General features: G+C 42.6%; 1 protein-coding gene across 1 annotated transcript; it reads left to right on the top strand.

Moving 5' to 3' along the window:
* The first annotated feature begins 8,432 nt into the window (after nucleotides 1-8,432).
* LOC119173799 (uncharacterized) lies at nucleotides 8,433-12,901 on the top strand. The gene is made up of 3 exons (XM_037424584.2): nucleotides 8,433-8,934; nucleotides 10,503-10,557; nucleotides 12,775-12,901. Exons 1-2 carry the CDS (start codon nucleotides 8,657-8,659, stop codon nucleotides 10,516-10,518), a joined length of 294 nt encoding a protein of 97 aa, XP_037280481.2. The 5' UTR covers nucleotides 8,433-8,656; the 3' UTR covers nucleotides 10,519-10,557; nucleotides 12,775-12,901.
* Nucleotides 12,902-13,996: the final 1,095 nt, after the last annotated feature.

The following is a 13,996-nucleotide window of genomic DNA, read 5'->3' as shown; positions in this document are numbered from 1 at the left end:
AGTATTACGGGACGTGAATGGATGTTGAAGGTATATGCATGCATGCGTATTATACTGGTGCAAACATGATAAACATGAGATGCGTGTCATGTAACATGTCTACATGCTACGCTCATGATGCGCTCGTGGCCGTTTCGTTACCTTCACATGACCAAACTTGATATTACGCGACGCGAACAGACTACATAGGTAAATGACATTTACAAACATGATAATCACGACATGCGTGTCATGAGGCAACATCACTACATGCCACACTGATGATGCACTCACGGCCGTCTCTTTATCTTGACATATGACAAATTTGGTATTAGGTGACGCCAATAGATGACGAAGGCATGTGACTGGTGCAAACATGATAATCATGAGATGCGGGTCATGTGAGAATATGACTACATGCCACATTCAATGCACCAATACATTTCGACGTGACGCGGTGCGCTAGCTCACCAGCGTTCATTTCGTAGCGACACGCCAGCGTGTCCACGCCAGGCGCTGGTCCTGCCATACACTCGCAGGCGCGCGCCGCGCTGCGTTGGTTTGACGCATGCGCGGGTCCGTGCGTCCGGCACCCCTCCGTCACGAAAAGAGGGAGACGCATTGTTGTCTGGGTAACGAATCGGCGCGAAATGCAGCATGTCGCATTTCGTGCCGGTTGCCGTCGGGCCGCGCCGACGGACGCTGGACGCGCTTGGCGTCAGACCATAGAGTGCTCGCGTTTTGCTACGGTAGCGTCTCTATGCCCAGCGTGCGTGTGCGTCAACGCTACATTAGAGTATAATGGACCCTTTATGGTGCGCTCGCGGCCGTTTTGCTAGCTGCCCGTATACCAAATTTGATGTTACGTGACGCCAATGCATGAAGAAATATATGACTGGTGCAAACTTGATAATCCTGAAATCCTGACGCGCATGTTACGTAGGAACATGACAATATACCACGGTCATAGCGTGCTCGTGGCCGTTTTGCTTGCTCCACATGTACTGAATTTGGTATCACGTGACGTGAATATATGACGAAGGTAAACGACCCATCCAAACATGATACTCATGACGCGAATATCATGGACGGCATCGTTTACGTCCACCTCGTAACGTTGTGCTGATTTTAAAGTGACATATCAGAATTTCTCATTCCTGATTTGCATATCATCGATTTCCACTGTACGTGGGATCTGCCTTTTTTTTAAATTTTGCGCGATGTCGTAACTGACACCGGTGGCGACGGCGGCAGAGAAATGCGCGTGACCCGTGTTGTGATCTCATAACAGCTTTCGCTGTAAAATTACTCTAAATTGATTGGTGGCAATCGATTCATGAGGAAATAAAGTTCAGTACTGAGGTCCGCTGATGGTAACTTGAAAGTGTGATTCAGGCCACCTTTAAAAAGGTCTGATGTGGAAGTAAACACCTTGACATTCTCTGCGCACGCTGGTTATCATCCGAACAAAATCTACAAGAACATCTATGAACTATACGAAAAATTCTCGCCTTCCTTATTTTCTTAGTCGATGTGTAAATGCTTCCTTGCCCACTTCCAAAAACTTTCTGGACCTCACGTTGTTTTACATTGTCTACAGGCTCTGTGATATTCCTACAGCTCAGCTGGGCTTGCACAGCCACTGTCTTCGGCCCTTTTTTGGCAAGCGCCAGCGTCACGTGATGCCGTCATAGTGATGTCATGTCGTCGAAAATTCTCGCAATCTGTGATGCCATAGTGAAGCCGTATGGTGAAGTCATCATGTGATGGTTTTCCGCATGACTCGCGTACACACCACCGACACGGTAGGCCGACGCCACCAACTGTCAAGTTTTGCGTTCGGCGAGGGATCGGTGAGGTCTTACCGTTAACTTTAGATTTTGTATGCACCACCGCTGTACTAAGCCTTCGCCATCCCTGGTGGCATTTCTGGTCACTCTTCAATTGTTTTACTATAAGTTGTCTATACGCGCGTTGCCGTTTGCAGTATCTGACGTTCATGGAGGTTGGGAATTTATGGTGTGACACTGTTGTGCTATATCGGAATAAACGAATGAACGCTGCTTACCAAGGGTCAGCACGTTAAAAGATTCTCCTCTACTTAATCTAACCGACGTCTTCTATCACGCGAGGATGACTTAATTACATTCCACTATACAGACTCGCTTTGATCGTCGTAGTAAAGTCGGTGTGTGGTTCTGTAGCATCCCGTACACAGATTGATGTATAAAAAACGGTGCTCCCCCTCCTCATAATACTTGGTTTATCATGAAACACAGAGCCGTTATGTCGTATGAATCAATTCCGTCACTGCGTAGGATTTGCTGAAAGTATTTGACGATGTAGCGCATCTCTTATCTGCATCCCCTCAATATACACCGGTCAATCAATCGGATATCTACAATTCAAACGAAAGGATGCGATGCCCGGCCATCCATATAGCAGCCACACAATAAAAGACTGGATTGCATGCCTTTTCATCACCACACTATTGTCGTAGTCCTTTCGTAATAATGTACGTGTAGATGTTTCTTGTCCTATAGGACCATCATAGCATCCTCCTATTTTTGCACGATTGCCTTGGTTCGCGTTATGGCGGCAGCATTTACATACTCCCGCGAAACCAGCTGCTAGCAAAGTCTGCCTTTGAAAAAGGATGCAATGCTTTCTCCACAAACAGAAGTTTCGAAAAAAATCTTCCCCTAAAGTTTCAAATACACGATATTGTTTCAGTGCATACTGCTGCCACACCCTGTGTATACCGTCTCTGCGGTGCTTACCACCATGGTTAGACAAATAGCAATGATATTAAGCTTTTTAGCATTTCTTCATTTCTCGAACACCTTGCGCCCAATATTAGATGTGATTGCAGTGAATGAACAGGCATCTGTGCACAGTTGTATGTGTTCAAAAGAAAATATTATAACAAAGTTTCATACAAATGAACTGTCACCATTCTAATCTGTGGTGTCACTTTTATTAAGTGAATGTGAGATTCTCAAGGGAACACCTACCATTGCTCATTTTTAAATATATGTACTTCTGCACTTGTTGACTTATTTTGTGTAAAAATGCTGCAGTCATTCATTGTGAACACAATTTCACAGTCAAAATGTGACCACAACTAAACATGGAATGAGCTCTTCCGGCTTGTTTCCTGGGTGCTTCATTCAAGACTCCTCTGTCAGTAATAACTACTAAGTTAAATAGGAGTTCCGAAAAACACTGCCAATATCTGCTTACGCCACACTTTGTAGGTACTATGATTCAATAAAGTTATGCGAGCTCTCGATATATATTTGGGGTTTAAAGTCCCAAAACCACCATATGATTATGAGAGATGCCGTAGTGAAGGGCTCTGGAAACTTCGACCGCCCTTTAAAGGTGCACCCATATCTAAACACACAGATATACAGCACTTGTGCCTCCACCGGCAATGCAGCCGCCGCCGCCGGGATTCGATCCCGTGACCTGCGGGTCAGCAGCTGAGTACCTTAGCCACTAGAACACCACAGTGGGGCGTTATGCGAGTTCTCGCTTGATAAGCTCTTTCAATAGTATTTTCAGTAATAATATTCAATAGCACTGTTCTTCAAAAGGGCTAAACGTATGAAATTAGACTTGTTGGTAATGCGTAAGTGTTCACGTTATGCGAATATTTGAGGCAGGACAAGGAGAGGGGTGCAGACAAGTGCTCGTCTTAATCCCTTCTCTTCTCATAGGTATAAAGGTAGCGTGAAGTATAGTATCAAGGTTATTAATGGATTCAGAATGCCAAAATTCTACGAGCAATGACACGAGCTCTTTGTTTCCCGTTTGATTCAAATCAAATAGTCGCATTCAAAAGCATTTGAATGATCAGTGAAACGCGGGATTAATAAATCAAGCTTAAACTTTCACTATGAATTTCGTCAGGCACGTCTCGGATTTCAGGCACAAAATAACTCACGGAAGTTCTAAGAACAGTCTTAGTGCGCCGTATTCTTTATATTATCCCATATAGTTTTCAATACAGATAGAGGGGTGCAAAAGTTTTCTTGAAGTAGATAAATGTTGAAAGTCCCCCTTAGGAGGGTTAGGTATTAGCCTTTCATTACGTGAGCAGTTATACAATATTATCCATGGGCTGAGGCTGGGATTGCCTATATACGTCCCAAAATATTTCTTTGAACGGAAAGCATGTCTATCGCTTAGTAATTTTGGTTTTCTTTGTATGAATGGCATTTATACTATACATTGAATGCGTTCCACAAGAATGCTGGGAGGTTTTCGCTGGCCTGCTGTACCTAACCATGTAGATCATGTTTACATCGCCTTGACTAAACTCAACGAGTTCATAAAAAAGGGTTCAATAAGTCCGCAGTTGCGACGCGCGGCAATTTTCGTACGCTTTCAAGAATACAAGGAACATTTATCTCAGCTGAAAGCCGCCTAACCTTTACGTTTTAAACAAAGCTGATGCCTCATTATCTGCTACATCAAGGTTCGGGTTGGTGTTCTTGAATAGCAGGGCTGAGGAACATGGGCTGCAAACGAGCCCACTGAAGAACGAACCGTAAAAAAGAAAAACAAAACAAGCAAAAGCTTTTAAAGTAGCCACATGCCCACGGCCTTAGAACGTAAATATAGTGAACTATTAGTGATGCTTTCTGGCAGGAAATAAGTATCTTTTGCAAAAAGGGGTGATATTCAACGAAAAAGCAATGAAAAATGGGTAGCGCATGTGCGTAGAAGATGAACAAAAGGCATAGCGCGTGATCACGAGAGTTCGCGAGAAAGCTTGTGCAAAACTGCAACGGTACGCCAACGTGACAAGCCGGAACATAGCTGATTTGTCTCTAGACATGCATTGTATATACTTTTTTGCGTTTAAAAGGCAATTTACGTAGCTTTAGCACTTCTGGCTTCCCAATCAACAATAGGTGCTGTTCTGAAACTTTTTCAACTTACTATTCTACTCACAGAGCACCCATTATTCATTATAAAAAGAAAAAAAGACATGCGAAGTATGTCCCTCTATTTTTTATAGAAACAAGCGTTGCATGGGAGGGGGGCAATGCGAGAAAAGAATTGTTTGAACCTGTGCACTGTGGTGTTCTTGTGCTCCTTCGACTCGGTCCACCCGTCGTGATATATATAAGCTGGCGCACAGTTGCAAATTTCACTTTTCTGTGGGCCGTCAGAAAGTAGACGCCAAGAAAACCACAGCCATGAAGGCCTTCATTGCAATCACGCTCTTGTCTGCAGGTAAGATACTTCGCTTCTAAGCAGCCTTGTGTTATCATATGCTGCATCAGTTATAGAGCCTATCTAGGAACCTCAGTTCTAACGTATGAGACACTTGGTCTGGCTTTATAGCTTCACTGCGCACATTGCACAAACAAGAGAAAAGCTCAACATTTTTCAAACATCATAATTCGCATCGTCAACAAAATATTTTGAGTCTCCCTCACTCTTCCTATGCCAGTTGTTCACTCAGAGCGGCGCAAGTACGGTGGAACACAGAACATACCTGTTTGCGTAGGTTGCAAATGTTTTGCTTGCATATGTTTAGCAGAGCTACAGTTATGGTATAAGCCTTCGTATTGATTTACGCATTAGTAACCCGCACCTACTCGAGTCTTTAAGGTTTCTCTAAATATTTAAGTTGAACTATATGTGTGTTCTTGCACACTTATAAACAGTGTGCTTACAACATCGTCCTCTTGGAGGTACCACGAGCTCCTGAACATGAATATTTCATGTATATGAGGACTGTGAGACAAAGCGTCACATGTATTTTTGGTAATAAACCATTTGGAATCGCAAGCGCTGAAACAAATTTTCCTTTTAGTGTCTTTGTGCGGGAAGGTGAAACTGAGCCCAATTTGAAAGGAACAGATAGTCAGGAGCCAAACTTACGTTGTTAGTGAATATACTGCTTCTTTTTGCTGCCGATGAGAATAGCGTTTGTTGTAATATAATTACATTTCCTTTGATTATAACCTAGCTAGCATTGCGAACGGCCTTAGATATTTATAGTTTTTTCAGGAAACAGCCACTGACGATGCCCTTTGAAAAGTGTGTTTCTAGATTGGATGGAAGCAGCAAGTTTAGCTTTCCATTTCTAAGTTAATCTTTTATATAATTGAAGCAGCTTATTGATTCAAATACCATGAAGTACATTTACGTACGAATGTATGCACGTGCATGACGTAACCGAAAAACATGGATTCAACTTTTAGCTCAAGGCAGCGAAATTTTTGTTGCTTATGGTACACAATGATCCATTAAACTGACGGTAAAAATAGTGAAAAATATACAAAAACGCAAATAGCAGAAAGAAGACAATCAGCTAAACTGAATTTGTCGAGTAATCTGCGCAGTTTTCTGCGTTACCAAGAAATTTGAAATACAGAAATATACACATCAACCAGTGACTGAAAAATCCCACTACTACGGTGCTTCTAATAATTCTTTAGTTTGTACGCTCCTGTACCACGCTACTGTTAAGGAGGAGGTTGTGGTGGAAGGCTCCAGCTATTGCTATCACTAGGAGTTTTTAAAATTGAACTAAATAATAATACACGCTCCTCCATATAGACAGACGCTTTTGACAAGGCTACTGTTTCTTTTTTTCGACAAAAAAGACCATGCAAATTAAATTTAGGCAACATAACTTGCTTTAAAATCATAGTTTCTTTTGTGGTACAGAGTTTCGACGCTGTGAATATGTGTATAGTCTATCAAATACATATAACCTTTATCAAATTACAATGTTATTTCTCATAAAAAGACACTGCAAGCTGTTAGAAAGAATTAAATATAAAAACAAGAACTCACCACGTATTCCAGCTCGGCGCTTAGCCATGCCATCATTACAACTTAGGGATTGAGCGCGGCTACACAACAATCTTTGTAGACTAAAAAAACAAGCTAAAATAAGCAATACCTTTCTTGTCAATTCAGATATTCATAACGCACTTTCTAAAGAAGACAACAATCATCATCGTAAGTTGGCACACATGCAAAAGTTCAAGGAAAAATATCTTTGTTCATTTGTTTATTAGTTTAGGACGTCTAAAGGCCATCCGAACTTGCCAGCCAACAGGGCGAACATTGCCCAGCAATAAGCCCTGTTGAGCATTCAATGTCAGAGATGTTACGTTGTTTATTTCTGCTCCGAACACTTCAGGGTTTGAGTCTGTCCCTGTTGCTGCTGTCAGCCAGGTACCGCAGTACCGACTGATCAGTAACATTGCTTCCGAAACAAGTGGCATGATTACCATCACAAGCTTTGACTCATTTACGTGCTTCGCAAGACGGACGCATTGAAGTACCTTCTTGCTTAGCCAAGTGAACTGGAATGACAAAGCGCTATTTATATGTCTATCTACCAACTGACCGTCGTTCAAGCTTACGCAGAACAATGTCAGAGCACGTCTGGTATTCAAATCGGCTAAAAATATGCACAGTCAATGATCCCTGTGCTGCAGTGGTCACCATGGCGTTATGCACCGAATGCTGCCGTGTGTTTAACTTACAGGGTAGAAATACTAGGGCAATAAGAAATCACGCCGAAAATAAGCGGGTAGGTTTAATTAAAAAAAACGTTCTCGTTTTTAACGTGCGCAGATGTAGCTTCGCGTTCATCTGTCTCTGCCGCGTTTTAGCTTCCTCTGCACTCGTAGAGTCGGCATCACGGAAAAGGGGTTTCAATCGCAGGAATAACCTCTGAAGTACTCTTGTACATGAAGAATACGAAAAAATTTTGGCGGTGATCGCTTGGTGTGGCAATAAACTCCGGTGCAGAAGTAGTTTGAAGAGGAAAAAAAGAGTAAATTAAGTGCAGTATGTTCCAAGAAATGATTCATACGATGAAGTATTCCGCAAAGTAATGCATTTTCGCGCAGGTTTGTTACAACTGTACTGAATTGGCCAAGCCAAAATAATTAAGTATTCGGACAAGCGATGCATGCCGGAGTGAACTCAAATTCTGGCAACATTGCTAAATATATTTGACAAAACCTGCTGTCATAGTTAAGGCATACAAGAGCATCTCGAAAAAGTAGTGTTCCTCGAAGAACAATAGTCGTAGCATAGTTGAATATAGCTAGATGAATGCTATCTTCTTCAAATGATGTGCTATTACCGAAAAGCTGCAACGAAATGTATATCTTGGCAACAGTTATTTATGTTGCACAAAATAACATTCTTTTGTAAAGGTCAAGCCAAATGCCTTGCAATTTTTCACAACAGTGAAGATGGGGAATGTTTTGAGATTATCTCTCCCATTGATTCCAGAAGCCAGAGAGCTCCAAATATTCATTTTTTTTATTTTTCTTAAACTGCAGCGTCTTTGGCTTATGGCGCGGCTGTAAAGGTCGACCTTAGCTCCCCAAGCGCCAGCACTGGTCTGGGTTCTGGACTCAGCTTGGGTGGCGGACTTGGTAGAGGATTAGCCAGCTGACTTGGCCGTGACGGTGGACTTGCAAGCGCTGGCGTATTTGGAAGCAGTGTCCGTGGAGCCCGCCCTAGTTTTGGTCTCAGCGGTGCTGGAAGCGCATTTGGCCCGGGAAGTGCTTCATTTGCTCCATCAAGACAGGGTCTTAGTGGAGCTGTAGGATCCAGTGGCTCAAGTTCTGTGCGTCAAGGCGCCGCCGGTTTCTATGGACCTGGCTTCACAGGAGGCTACGGCATGTACGGCCCCTTCGGTGGTTACGGCGGTTACTACCCTGCACCTTACGGCTTCGGTGATGAATACGGATTCGGTGGCTTCGGCGACTTCTATGGTTCCTGGCCAAGCCACGGATACTACGGATATGGTCCTGGTTCTTATTATGGCTACCCCGGTTATGGCTACGGCTGGGGTTTTGGCACCGGTTCCAGCGCGGGTCAGCGTGTCCAGCAACAAGTCCGTCGTGCCGGGGCTGGTAGCTCGAGTGCCGCCAGGAGTGCTTCTGCCTCATCTTCCCGGTGCGAAAGCGACAGTCAGCTGGATTTGTATAATTTATGCAAACTGTAACTTCATTTTGGTTTCATTATGACAATTGTCCGGAGACAGGTGGAAATTCATAGGCCGTGAGTGTTCTACAAAACGAGGGGACAACACTCATGTACTGAAGAAGAACGCTTGCAGAAGCACCATGTAGAGAAGTAGGCTAGTTGTGAGCGTAGAAAGCTTACCCCATTAGATATGCAAAAAAGCGGCGTCGAGATATGCCGGACGTTTTACGCATCATACATAGCAGTTGTGGCCCAGCAATGAGAAATCATGAGCTTCGTTGCATGACATTGTAAATTCTTATTTCGTAATCTTTTTAAGTCCACCCCACTATAGCATTTGATGAAGTAGATGCAAATAATCAGGCAATAGGCATTTGAGAGCGTGCAACACGATCTCGGTGAATGGTCTTGGCAAAAAAAAAATGAAGTGACTCGTAGCCGGTGGCGTAAAACGTGCACACGTTTTGCATGCTGCTTACACTGCCATATAACAAATAACGTATCAGTAGTTGTAATTGGCTCTTCACTTATAACGTGTATTCGCTGCCATTTATGGACTATCTTCTACAGCCTGCAAATCTTTTATGAAAAAAAAAGACATTTTTGAACCAGCGCGAAAAAAAAGTGACATGGATACAAAGGAGACACAAGACATAAGTGCTCCGTCCGGCAATTTCAGGCGCTGATTTCGGAAGTGCATGCTCTTCAACTATCGCAACTAGCTTTTTCATCGCGGAATGATAATTAACAATCTTCCTATGACATATCATTACACATAAACTTCAAAGAGAGGCTGTGAATAATTGTTCTACAGCTGAAGATCTATTAAAAATTAGGTATTATTGGAAGCGAATATGATCAACCGTGCATTGCATGATACTTGCACCCTCCCGCATAAAAGGGGACCTTACTTCAGCTACATGAGGTGACGTGCTAAAGTGCTTACGAAAATTCACATTTCCTGCCTAATACTTATGTCGCAATAAAGTCTCAACATGCCATCGTTCATTTTTGAAACGCTATCGAAAAGGTATTCATGCATTAAGAATTTCAGCTTGTGACTACAGTAACCCCATAGTTATCATGACTCTAAATACTGCCGTGTTGATGCCCATTCGAAATTATGGAAATCACATAACGTGGTTTCATTTCTTTTTATGCAAGTATACATAAGTATTTGGCGCGAATCGCATTAGGAACGGTAAAAATTGCAAAAAAGTCGGACAGTCTGCATTCACATACTACGGCTTTTTTTTACACCAATAGTCGGCATAAGTGCGCACCCTTTCTGCTTGGAAAATGTGCCTGCACTCTCCTTTTGAAGGTTCAGTTTCTTAGCTTTTTCGTTTTCTGCCGACATGTTGTGTTTCTTCAACGTTCTGCTTTTCAGCACAACTTATGCACTTGAAACTAAGCGAAGTTTGAGTATAACTAATAATGCAAAACTGTTGCACAGCTTTTTTTATAAAACTTTACTGAATCGTTTCTTGATGTTTACACGTTTTTTTTTCGTCTCCTTTTTCGTCCTCATCCACCAGTTCCAGCAGCCAGTAATCAGGGAAGTATATCACAACTTGGGACTTCACACCAAAGGTGAGAAAGCACTACAGGATTCACCTTGTCCAAACTGCTTCGTCGTGTTTTTGAAAGTCAAACATTCCCTGCAAACTAACTACGAAAGCTTAGGATGTACAGTAAAAATTCGACCTAACAAACTCGATTTTACGGATTTCCGGCTATCGAGACAAAACTTTCTCTTCCTTGCCGAGTACTATAATGTTAAATGTTGTTTTCCAGTCGAATTAACGAAGGCACATTGGTAAGACACCCCCTTTAAGTAAGCCGTCTCGCAAATATGTTAGCAAAAAAGGAAATATATATATATATATATATATATATATATATATATATATATATATATATATATATATATATATATATATATATATGCGCCATTACATTTAAATGACGACGTGAATAATTTCTTCCTGGAAATGCTCGCGCAGGGACACTTCAGTGATTACTTTCGTTATTATTTGATCATCTAAGTGACAGCTAAACACGGTCATCTCCTTGCAGTGTTCTCGATTGGCCTACTCACACGATCAGTCTCCTTTCTGTCCGCATTTACATATTGTTAGCTACTCAGCTTCAGGTGACCACTGTCTCGACTGTGTGACAGGGCTAACAGAGGCTCCATAGCCCAGCTTTTCGCACCGGCTCTTCCCAAGCACATGCCTGTATTGGTAACAAATTATTTATTTATTTATTTATTTAATACATACTGCAGACCACAGTTGTGGTCCTGGCAGGACGAGCACTTGAATAGCACAATAATACAAAAATAGCAAAAGGGACAAAAAATTAAACGGCGGACATTGCATTGTCAATCCAACACACAATTAACAACACTAACAAAAAATGGGGCTATACGGTATCTAATAAGTATGGCTCAGCATTGGAATTCCATTCAGCCACGGTACGCGGGAAAAATGAAAATTTAAAAGTATCGGTATGCGCTCGGTATGGTGTTAGCGATCTAGGGTTATGGTGCCGCGTGTGTTTTGTGGTCAGGGCGGATATATACAGGGAGGGGTCGATAGCCAATTCATGTTTAGTAAGTGAGCAGAGGAAATCGAGACGAAATTTTTGTCTTCTTAACTGAAGCTTGGGAATGTTATTGGCAATCATTAATTCAGAGGGAGAATCCGTGCGACGAAATTTTGAAAAAATGAACCTGGCAGCTTTCCTCTGAATATTTTCCAATTTATCGATGTTATTTTTAGTATATGGGTACAATACTACAGCAGCATACTCAAATTTTGGTCTAACGTATGAATGGTAGCAAAGAAGTTTAACACTTGGAGGCGAATTACGAAGTTTGTGTCTCAAGAAACACAGTTTTCGAAAAGCGGAGGAGCAGATGTTTTCTATGTGCAAGTTCCAGGAAAGATTACTAGTGAACGTTACGCCTAAGTATTTGAAGCTGTTGACTTGGTTCACCGCGCATGATCCCAGTGTGTACTGAAATTGGAATGGAGATTTTTTGCGCGTTATGCGGAGGGAAACCGTTTTCTCTGCGTTGACAACCATGCCCCAATCCCTGCACCAACTGTATATATTGTCCAGGTTTGTGTTAGGTTCTACTTGATCTTGCATGCTGGAGAGTTCACGGAATAAAATACAGTCATCTGCAAACAGCTGGACATGAGTGGTGGGTGTAACTACAGTGACGATATCATTGATGTATACCGGAAAAAGCAACGGCCCCAGAACACTACCTTGAGGCACTCCGGATGTGACAGGAAGACAGCTCGAGGCATGACCATCAATCAAGACATACTGCTCTCTATTCATCAGATAAATAAAATAATAAATAAAATAAAATAAAATAAAATACGTGAGGCTGCTTTCGAGTGTTGGTACGTTAAAATTCTATATTTTGAAGTTCTCAAAAGGTCATTTCACAATGGTAATAACTTCCCAACATCACAAAATCAACCGAGTGGTGTAGTTGCTTTGTTAAATCGACCTTAAACTGTACTCAGCGTGACAAAAATAAGATATTTGGTTCCGCCACGAGTGAAAAATTGAAAGCCGCACCACGGGGCTTTTTTACAGGAGCCAGAAGCCCTATGGTTCCAAGAAAAATTTATTTGAGGGAAATAATTGCTTTCAATGTAAATTTATTTGTAAGCAATGTGCCGTTGTTTTTATGACTTTGAAGTGACTTAAAGGTTACTTTTTTATTTAGTGCTCTTTTTTTCCGAGGCAATGATATATTTCATACGTATCTTTCTTGTCTTGCAGTTCCTGCGCTGATTGCACCAGTTTTCTCGAGAATGTGAAACGACTATCAAATGCAGTAAAACGAATTTTGGCATCCTACCGTCAAGATTTGAATCAAAATAAAACAAACTTCAGGGCTGAACCTAAACTTTGGCTGTCTCCAATTCTTTTTTTTATTCAGAAGTGGTACAGGGGCAGGAGACCTTCACCTAACGGAATGATTCTCCTGCGACGTTGTGCTTGATGCTATACTTCGTTTTTGATGCTATACTTGCGTTATTGAATCATATAGAAAATTCACATGGCGTTAGTAATAGAACTAGAAGTGATTTCGAGATGGCATTTTTTAGATAATGATATTGTTACCACATGTGTAATTTAGGTATGTGCACCTGTGTAGCGGGGAACATGGTGGTAGCAGAAGAAGAGGACGTTCGGTTCGTGGCAAGAGCTCGCTGCTTCGCGTTCACTGCGGTATACCGTCGAGTCGACCGTTACGTCTGCTTCGAATAAACCCCTCGTAGGCGTAACAGAGTGGTAGAGGTGCTGGGTACGACACGTCGACGTACCACGGAGCCACAGCTGTTCGGAGTTCGCCGGAGCCGTCGTCTTGCCGGTCTGCCGCCGACAACAGTCGTCATGACCCAGAGCGAAGGTCAGGAATCAACCGCCTCGACTTCGCGTCAATCTACACTGACTACACCTCGGCATCACTACATGGAACCCCGCCCGTTCGCGGGAATGGCAGGAGAAGATGTGGACGCGTGGCTAACGCACTACAAAAGGGTGAGCCGGTACAATCACTGGAACTCTATCGATCAGCTGGAAAACGTCGCGCTGTTTCTCACGGACACTGCACTGATGTGGTATGAAAACCACGAAGAGTCCTTGACAACATGGGCTCTTTTTGCTCAAGAACTCAAGAAGTGTTTTGGTGACTCCGACTCAAAAAAGAAAAGCGCGGAGCGGACTCTTGCTGGAAGAGCCCAGACTCCTGGAGAAAACTGCACTGCTTATATAGAGGACGTCCTTAAGCTTTGCAAGATTATAAACCCGCAGATGTCCGAAGAAGACAGGGTCGGACACCTATTGAAAGGCATAGCGGAAGACGTTTACAATTTTCTGATAGGCAGGGATGACCTCACCTCTGCCTCCGACGTCCAACGCCAATGCCGCACGTTTGAAAAATTGAAGACTCGTCGCATCGCCCCGAAATTTGGTAGGCTGGCAAATGTGACAACGG

The sequence above is a fragment of the Rhipicephalus microplus genome, chromosome 5, assembly GCF_043290135.1.
Source record: "Rhipicephalus microplus isolate Deutch F79 chromosome 5, USDA_Rmic, whole genome shotgun sequence".
Taxonomy (NCBI): domain Eukaryota; kingdom Metazoa; phylum Arthropoda; class Arachnida; order Ixodida; family Ixodidae; genus Rhipicephalus; species Rhipicephalus microplus.
The sequence above is the reverse complement of the archived record's forward strand: the minus strand, read 5'-3'. Positions and strand labels throughout refer to the sequence as shown.

Coding starts and splice junctions, on each gene's coding strand:
- LOC119173799 (XM_037424584.2), top strand. CDS start 8,657: ATGTACGGCCCCTTCGGTGGTTACGGCGGTTACTACCCTGCACCTTAC.